The sequence below is a fragment of the Palaemon carinicauda genome, chromosome 22 (genome assembly GCF_036898095.1).
Source record: "Palaemon carinicauda isolate YSFRI2023 chromosome 22, ASM3689809v2, whole genome shotgun sequence".
NCBI lineage: Eukaryota > Metazoa > Arthropoda > Malacostraca > Decapoda > Palaemonidae > Palaemon > Palaemon carinicauda.
The window spans coordinates 10003107-10013106 of NC_090746.1; the positions used below are offsets into that span (position 1 = coordinate 10003107).

The 10000-nt window shown below is 32.8% G+C and overlaps 1 protein-coding gene across 1 annotated transcript in view; it reads left to right on the top strand.

Moving 5' to 3' along the window:
- Positions 1–10000, top strand: part of LOC137616315 (aminopeptidase N-like) — a 36513-nt gene that overhangs the window by 21528 nt on the left and 4985 nt on the right. The window contains exons 12-16 of the mRNA XM_068345963.1: positions 1928–2267; positions 5253–5404; positions 7192–7373; positions 7840–8010; positions 8731–8874. Of these exons, the coding sequence (XP_068202064.1) occupies positions 1928–2267; positions 5253–5404; positions 7192–7373; positions 7840–8010; positions 8731–8874 (989 nt within the window). The remainder of the gene's footprint in view (positions 1–1927; positions 2268–5252; positions 5405–7191; positions 7374–7839; positions 8011–8730; positions 8875–10000) is intronic.

Consider the following 10000-nt stretch of genomic DNA (forward strand, 5'->3'; position numbering starts at 1 on the left):
AACGTCCTTGCCTGGAAATCTGTCATGTTCGTAATGGTATATTTTTCATAATTCTGACCATCCTTTACATTCAGATCTTCCTGGGCAATTCTATCCTGTTCGTAATAGGCTACTAGGCAGCCTTCTCCATCATGAGGCTCAGTACTACACAGTATTCTAGAAGTTTTATTCCAGCTGTGACCAAGTTGTTGAATGATCTTCCTAATCGGATAGTTGAATCAGTAGGACTTCAAAAGTTCAAAGTTACAGCAAATGTTTTTATGTTGAACAGACTGACATATAAGTCTTTTTATAGTATATATATGAAATCCCTGTTTTGACGTTGTTGCTGTTTTTAGAATGATTTATTGTTAATTTCTTCTCATCATTTATTTATTTCCTTATTTCCTATCCTCACGGGGCTATTTTTCCCTGTTGGAGCCCTTGGGCTTATAGCATCTTGCTTATCCAACTAGGGAGATAGAGTCCCGCTCAAACTCAGTAGTTTCTTTGGTGTCTGCAATCTCAGCATCCTTGTGAGCTAAGGAAGTGGGTTTTGGGGAGGCTATAGGTCTACCTGCTGAGTTATCAGCAGCCATTGCCTATCCCTCCTTGGTCCTAGCTTGCGTGGAGAGGGTGCTTGGGCCCTGATCATATATGAATGTCGTCAGTATCTAAGGCACTGTCCTGGTAGCTAGGCAAATGTCACTGTTCTTGCCTCTGGTATTCATGAGCTGCCTTTAAACCTCTAAACTGTATATTGTATAAACTTGAGAGTTTCGTCTGTTCCTGTTTGATTCTTTGTGAGAATATCCATCCACCTAGCCACTTGTTAGAAACTTTGCAGCCATAAATTCTCATGTAGACTATTCCGGTATGAATACTGTGATATTACAGTATCTCATGAAATATTTACAAAGGGCTTTTAGCATTAAAATGATTATAGCCTTTTTTTTTTTTTTTTTTTTTTTTTTTTTTTTTTGCAGTTGAAGAATAGACAGGCCCAATGTGTTTCTCAATAGTAAATTTGTAATTAAGTATAGCAGTGTAAAAGATTATAGCATAAAGAATATATAAAGAACAGTTGAATGTTTGATTTTGTATAAAGAACAATTAATTATTTGACTTCTGTATAGAGAACAATTAATCATTTGACTTCTGTATAGAGAACAATTAATTACTTAACTCCTGTATAGAGAACAATTAATTACTCAATTTCTGCATAAAGAATAATTAATTATTTTACTTCTGTATAGAGAACAATTAATTATTTTACTTCTGTACCGAGAAAAATTAATTAATTGACTTCTGTATTGGGAACAATTAATTACTTGACTTCTGCACAAAAAAATAAGTAAACTTTTTCAAGTATTGGAACTCATTTATTTTGTCTTCACATTTTGAAAGTAAAATAAAAAAAATATTCGGGGTCTCTTCTTCTTCTGCATAATCAGCTGAAATACGCTTCTATGATTAGTAAAGAAATAAATACTAACGAAGCTTTAAAATTAATGGCGATATTTTATTCATATGGAAAAACAAATACAAAATCTTTAAATCTCCTAATTTACATATTTATTGTAAATTCTAGAATATTTTCATGGCACAAAATAACCTAATTACTATATGAATAGCACCACTAAACCAGAAGAATAATAATCCCGTTTTAAAACTTAGTACAAATTATAAATTATTAAGATTGAATAAATAATCAAATTATATAAATATTCAAGTACATTTACATACAATAGAAAATATTCATAACAGAAGTAAATCACATTTTTTTTCTCAGTTATAACATCAATGACCACTAATGCAATGATGCCAGACATCAACCAAATTAAAAAAGGGGGACCTTTCCTCTCTACGCTCCTCTCAGCCTGACGAGGGACTCAACCGAGTTCGGCTGGTACTGCTAAGATGGTTCTCATTTATAAAATTACCACAGAGTCGCTTCCTGCTCGCTGAGTCAGGACAAAACAAGGCCGACCAAACCTACACATGGTGGATCCCTATCTCATACACGACCCTCGGCACTCCAGTGGACACCGAGACGCTACCTAAAACCTGGCTGGGAGCAGACCAGAGCGAGATCACAATAACAAAGGAAGGCCTCACACCGGGAGACGGGCTTCTAGTCAACGTCCAGGCGACTGGATACTACAGGGTCAACTATGACGATGCTAGCTGGGCTAATATTATCGCTACCCTCAACGCAGATCCTGGAAAATTGCCAGTTACTAATAGGGCCCAGCTGATTGATGATGCGATGGCGCTCGCTCGCTCAGGTTAGTTTTGTATGGGGGTGTATTGATCATTTGTTGGTACATGAAATGTTTTTTCTTGTGTATTACATAAAATAGCAAATGAGAGAGAGAGAGAGAGAGAGAGAGAGAGAGAGAGAGAGAGAGAGAGAGAGAGAGAGAGAGAATGCTTTATTCCATCAATAATAATGGTTATTGCATGAAGTAGCAAATGAGAGAGAGAGAGAGAGAGAATTACATAAAGTTGCAAATGAGACAGAGAGAATTCTTTATTCTATCAATAATAATGGTTATTGCATAAAATAGCAAATGAGAGAGAGAGAGAGAGAGAGAGAGAGAGAGAGAGAGAGAGAGAAATTCTTTATTCCATTAATAATAATGGTTATTGCATGAAATAGCAATGGGGAGAGAGAGAGAATTACATAAAGTAGCAAATGAGAGAGAGAGAGAGAGAGAGAGAGAGAGAGAGAGAGAGAGAGAGAGAATTCTTTTTTCCATCAATAAATATGGTTATTGCGTGAAATACCAAATGAGAGAGAGAGAGATAAAATTCTTTATTCCATTAATAATAATGGTTATTGCGTGAAATAGCAAATGAGAGAGAGAGAGAGAGAGAGAGAGAGAGAGAGAGAGAGAGAGAATTTATTCCATCAATAATAATGGTTATTACATAAAATAGCCAATGAGAGAGAGAGGGATAGAGAATTCTTTATTCCATTAATGATAATGGTTATTGCGTGAAATAGCAAACGAGAGAGAGAGAGAGAGAGAGAAGAGAGAGAGAGAGAGAGAGAGAGAGAGAGAGAGAGAGAATTTATTCCATCAATAATAATGGTTATTGCATGAAATAGCAAATGAGAGAGAGAGAGAGAATTACATAAAGTAGCAAATGAGAGAGAAAATTCTTTATTCCATCAATAATAATAGTTATTGCAAAAAATAGCAAATGTGAGAGAGAGAGAGAGAGAGAGAGAGAGAGAGAGAGAGAGAGAGAGAGAGAGAGAGAGAGAGAGAGAGATAATTCTTTATTCCATCAATAAAAATGGTTATTGCATGAAATAGCAAATGAGAGAGAGAGAATTCTTTATTCCATCAATAATAATGGTTATTACGTAAAATAACGAATGAGAGAGAGAGATAATTCTTTTCTCCATCAATAATAATGGCTTTTGCATGAAATAGCAAATGAGAAAGAGAGAGAGAGAGAGAGAGAGAGAGAGAGGAGAGAGAGAGAGAGAGAGAGAGAGAGAGAGAGAGAGAGAGAGAGAATTTTTTTTTCCATCAATATTAATAGTTATTGCATGAAATAGCAAAAGAGAGAGAGAGAGAGAATTCTTTATTCCATCAATGAAAATGGTTATGGCGTGAAATACTAAATGAGAGAGAGAGAGAGAGAGAGAGAGAGAGAGAGGAGAGAGAGAGAGAGAGAGAGAGAGAGAGAGAGAGAGAGAGAGAGAGAGATAATTAGGTAAAACAAAACAAAATAACTTACGATGTTGGTTTGAGAGTTTAATGGATTTTTTTATGTTTTACTGTTGTTAGAATTTTCAGATATTTCTTCATTGCTAAAGAGGTGTTTATTTGAACAAGGGATATTGCAAGCATTTTTAGAGAGAGAGAGAGAGAGAGAGAGAGAGAGAGAGAGAGAGAGAGAGAGAGAGAGACCGTTACAAATAATCCTTTGTATTATGTATGAAAATCTCTGGGCATAGTGAAAATAAGAGCCTCCCGGAAAATTATTTTAATTCCTGTAAAATTAATATAGGCCTACTGCTTCTTTTAAAAGATACACATCGCACTTCATCTTTAGTTTTTTATTTATTTTAATGGTTTAAGTATTACAGGCTTCAGCTGCTAACTCCTAATTTGTTGGGCCTAAAACCTGCGGTCTTTTAAATTTCTTATTCCTAATCTTGATATTAATATTTGGCACCGTCATTTGATTAGTAATTTATGATGTTGCATGAGATTTTTTCATAATTTTGACTATCCTTTGCATTTAGATTTTTCCACACTGTAGCTTCCTATACTTAGTACTATAGTATTTTTTTTTTAGTGAGGCAGATTTGTACCGACTTGTAGCGGTGCCCTTTTAGCTCGGAAAAGTTTCCTGATCGCTGATTGGTTGGACAAGATCATTCTAACCAATCAGGTACCAGGAAACTTTTCCGAGCTAAAAGGGCACCGCTGCGAGCCGCTGCAAATGCGCCTCATTAAAAAAATTGACTATAGGTATGTAGTTAATTCTAACAGGCCCTGCTTTATCCATCATAATGCTCAAAATTACACAGTATTGTAGAAGTTTTATTCCAGCTGTGACCAGATTGTGGAATTATTTTCCTGATCAGGCAGCATTGCTGAATCATTGGAACTTCAGAAGTTCAATCTTGCAGTAAATATTTATATGTTGAACAGGCTGACATAAGTCTCTCTTACTGTACATATTTATATATGACATATCTATTTTAACGTTGTTACTGATCTTAGGATATTTTATCTATTTTTATTCATTATTTCTCTTATAGTTTATTTATTTCCTTATTTCATTTACTCGCTGGGCTATTTTCCTTGGGGGAGCCCTAGGGCTTGTAGCATCATGCTTTTCCAGCTAGTGTTGTAGTTTAGCTACTACTGCTACTACTACTAATACTACTACTACAACAACTAATAATGATAATAATAATAATGATAATAATAATAATAACAATAATGATAAACAATCAATAATCAATAATAGTTATAATAATAATAATAATAATAATAATAATAATAATTGATAAATAAATAATAGATAACAATAATATTAACAACAGTAATAAAAATTAGCAAATAATAATAATAATAGCTTTCGTTCCAATTTGTATCATCAGTTCGCAGTTTTTATTTTTTTTTATTTATTTTTTTTTGTCACTCAATAGCCCTTAAGCTGAATTACCAACCAAATAAATTTTGACCTTATAAGGTGCATAATTTCAAAATATATATATATATATTTTTTCTTTTTTTTAGGTAAGCTGAGTTACGACATTGCCCTTTCTTTGACCAACTATCTGTACAAAGACAACAATGAAGTTGAGTATGTCCCTTGGAGTACTGCCAAGTCAAACTTTGCTTATCTGGAGAGAATGATGCAACGGTCAGATGGCTACGAGCTTCTACAGGTAAGGGAAATAGATTGGTAATACTGGTCATCATAATAAATTAGTTCAGTGGATACTTTCCTCTTGCTAAGGGTAGAAGAGAGGAAAATCGATTGGTAATACTAGCCATCATAATAAATTAGTTCAGTGGCTACTTTCCTCTTGGTAAGGGTAGAAGAGAGGAAATAGATTGGTAAAACTGGCCATCATATTAAATTATTTAAGTGGCTACTTTCCTCTTGGTAAGGGTAGAAGAGAGGAAATAGATTATTAGAACTTCTTCTTCTTCTTCACAATAAGTTAGTTCAGTGGCTACTTTCCTCTTGGTATCGGTAGAAGAGTTGGTAAAACTAGCCATCATAACAAATTATTTCAGTGGCTACTTTCCTCTTGCTAAGGGTAGAAGAGAGGAAATAGATTGGTAAAACTAGCCATCATAATCAATTTGTTCAGTGGCTACTTTCCTCATGGTAAGGATAGAAAAGATGAAATAGATTGGTAAAACTAGCCATCATAATAGATTAGTTCAATGGCTACATTCCTCTTGGTAAGGGTAGAAGAGAGGAAATAGGTTAATAGAACTGGCCATCATAATAAATTAGTTCAGTGGCTACTTTCCGCTTGGTAAGGGTAGAAGAGAGGAAATAGTTTGGTAAAACTAGCCATCATAACAAATTAGTTCAGTGGCTACTTCCGTCCTGGTAAGGGTAGAGGAGAGGAAATAGATTGGTAAAACTAGCCATCATAATAAATTAGTTCAGCGACTACATTCCTCTTGGTAAGGGTAGAAGAGTAGAAATAGATTGGTAAAACTAGCCATCATAATAAATTAGTTCAGTGGCTACTTTCCTCTTGGTAAGGGTTGGAGAGACTTTTTAGCTATTGGTTAGCAGCTCTTCTAGGAGAAGGACACTCCAAAATCAAACCATTGATCTCTAGTCTTGGGTCCTGCCATAGGCCTCTGTATTATGCTCTTCCCACTGTCTTGGGGTAGAGTTCTCTTGCTCGAGGATACACTCGGGCACACTATTCAAATCTTATTTCTCTCCCTCTTCTTTTGTTAAGTTTCTGTAGTTTATATAGAAAATATTTGTTTTAATGTTTCTGTTCTTAATATGATTTATTTTTCCTTGTTTCCTTTCCTCACTGGGCTATTTTCCTTAAATGTGTTGTGGATATTAAATTTTATACATTTTCCTTTAATATTGTAGACCTACATACGAGCTCTAGTAAAAATGCTCTACAATGTCGATTTTCCGACTTTTTTTTTTTTTTTTTTTTTTTCAGTGTGACCTTCAAATGTTCTTATGGATATTGAATTTTATAAATTTTCCTTTAGTATTGTAGACCTATATATGAGCTCTTGTAGAAAAGATATACAGTGTCGTCGATTTTACATTACTAGTAGATTTTTTCTCTTTAACGGCCTATTTCTAACATCTAACCTTCAAATGTTCTCAAATGTTCTTATGGATATTGAATTTTATACACTTTACCTTAATATCGTAGACCTACATACGAGCTCTAGTAAAAATGCTCTACAATGTCGATTTTCCTACTTTTTTTTTTTCTTTTTTTTTTTAACAGCATAATTTTTAACAGTTTTATGGATATTAAATCTCATACATTTTCCTTTACTATTGTAGACCTACATACGAGTGCTAGTAGAAAAGCTCTACAATGTCGTCGAATTTGTAGCACGTTTTTTTTTTTTTTTTTTTTTTTTTTTTTTTTTTCTTTTTTTTTTTTTTTTTTTTTTAATAGTCTTGTGGATATTAAATTCCATACATTTTTCTTTACTATTGTAGACCTACATACGAGCGCTAGTAGAAAAGTTCTACAATGCCGTCGATTTCACGAACCCAGGCGTTGACCACTTGGTTCATCTCAAACGAACATTAATCGTGGAGTGGGCTTGCAAACACTCCCACCAGCTCTGCGAGTATGCTGCCCTTGGGTATTTCCAGCCCTGGATTCAAGACCAAGCAAGGTTAGTTTCTCTCCCTTTTTTTTTTTTTTTTTTTTTTTCAAGAACAAGTGTGTGTGTGTGTGTGTGTGTGTATGTGTAAGATTGTGTTATGAGTATGACGTTTATCAGGAATGTTAGTATTCATAAGGATGATAATAAATAATAATAATAATAATAATAATAATAATAATAACAGTGATAACATTAATGATGATGATAATGATAATAATGATCATAATGATAATATATCCATATACCAAGGCAATAATAATAATAATAATAATGATAATAAAAATAAAAATAATAATAATAATAATAATAACAATAATAATAATAATAATAATAATAATAATAATAATAATAATAATAATAATAATAAACGGAAACCATAGAAAAGATAGTTAACAGAACCAGATGACCCCCAGCAAAACGAATACTTATTAAACACATTACCAAAATTACCCACATTTTTTTTTTTTGCTTTCAGGTACATGGAACCCAACGCCAAGGCCACGGTCCTGTGCACAGGAATAGCTAAAGGATCCTTAGCTGACTGGGATGCATTATTCGCCATTTACACCAAGTCCAACGTTGCCACTGAAAAGGATCAGATCCTGCAAGCCCTTGGGTGTTCGCAGGATGCTTGGAATCTCTATAGGTGATTATTTCTCTCTCTCTCTCTCTCTCTCCGCTCTCTCTCTCCTCTCTCTCTCTCCCTCTCCTCTCTCTCCTCTCTCTCTCCATGTACACGCACGTTATATATATATATATATATATATATATATATATATATATATATTTATACTGTATATTATATATATATATATATATATATATATATATATACACATATATATACATATATATATCTATATATATATTTATATATATATATATATATATATATATATATTTATATATATATCTATATCTATATATATATATATATATATATATATATATATATATATACACGCATACATTAGGTTTACACATATACCCCTCTCTCTCTCTCTCTCTCTCTCTCTCTCTCTCTCTCTCTCTCTCTCTCTCTCTCTCTCTCTCTCTCTCTCTCTCTCTCTCTATATATATATATATATATATATATATATTTATATATATACATATATTAATATATATATTTATAATATTTTCTATTCTAAAAAAAACATTTCAAATTGATATGTAATATTACCTTTCCAACATAAAACATCATCAAATGATTTTCTCCATGTTCATTTCCAAAGGTGATTTGATACAGCAGCTTATCTGGCTCATCATAAAATTCGACACTAATCATATTCTTAAAAAAAAAAAAAAAAAAAAAAAAAAAAAAAAAAAAAAAAAAAAAAAAAAAAAAAAATTCCTTGAACCGCAGGTATCTGGAACGGATCTTCACGGAGGAATATGGAATCCGAAAGCAAGATGCTAGTACCGCCTTCAAGGCAGTGGCTACGAATAAGATTGGGAACCCTCTGGCGTGGAGTTACCTCAAGGCAAATTGGTTGCATATTTCAAATTAGTAAGTGTTTTCCTTTCTTCGTTGTATAATTGAAACTATAAATTCCCCGTTCTATATATAGGGTACTTAAATTTTTGCATGCAACGTTCGAATGGTAGTAATCATTTGCTATGAAGTATTGTAATGCTTTAAAGCAAATTGATTGCATATTTCAAATTAGTGAGTGTTTTCCTTTCTTCGTTGTATAATTGAATCTATAAATTCCCCGTTCTATATATAGTTCGTATATTAGTGTACAGGGTATTTAAATTTTTGCACAAACCGTTCTAATGCTAGTGTGCATTTCCTATGAAGTATTGTAATGCTTTAAAGCAAATTGATTGCATATTTCAAATTAGTAAGTATTTTCCTTTCTTCGTTGTATAATTGAATCTATAAATTCCCCGTTCTATATATAGGGTATTTAAATTTTTGCATGCAACGTTCGAATGGTAGTAATCATTTACTATGAAGTATTGTAATGCTTTAAAGCAAATTGATTGCATATTTCAAATTAGTAAGTGTTTTCCTTTCTTCGTTGTATAATTGAATCTATAAATTCCCCGTCCTATAAATAGTGCGTATATTAGTGAACAGGGTATTTAAATTTTTGCACAAACCGTTCTAATGCTAGTGTGCATTTCCTATGAAGTATTGTAATGGTTCAGAGATAATTGATTGCATATTTCAAATTAGTAAGTGTTTTCCTTTGTTTGTTGTATAATTGACTATAAATTCCCCGTTCTATATATAGGGTATTTAAATTTTTGCATGCAACGTTCGAATGTAGTAATCATTTGCTATGAAGTACTGTAATGCTTCATTGCAAATTGATTGCATATTTCAAATTAGTGAGTGTTTTCCTTTCTTCGTTGTATAATTGATTCTATAAATTCCCCGTCCTATATACACTTCGTATATTAGTGTACAGGGTATTTTAGAATTTGCACAAACCGTTCGAATACTAGTATGCATTTGCTATGAAGTGTTGCAATGCTTTATAGCAAATTGATTGCATATTTCAAATTAGTGAGTGTTTTCCTTTGTTCGTTGTATAATTGAATCTATAAATTCCCCGTTCTATATACAGTTTGTTTATTAGTGTACAGGGTATTTAAATTTTTGCACAAACCTTTCGAATGTTAGT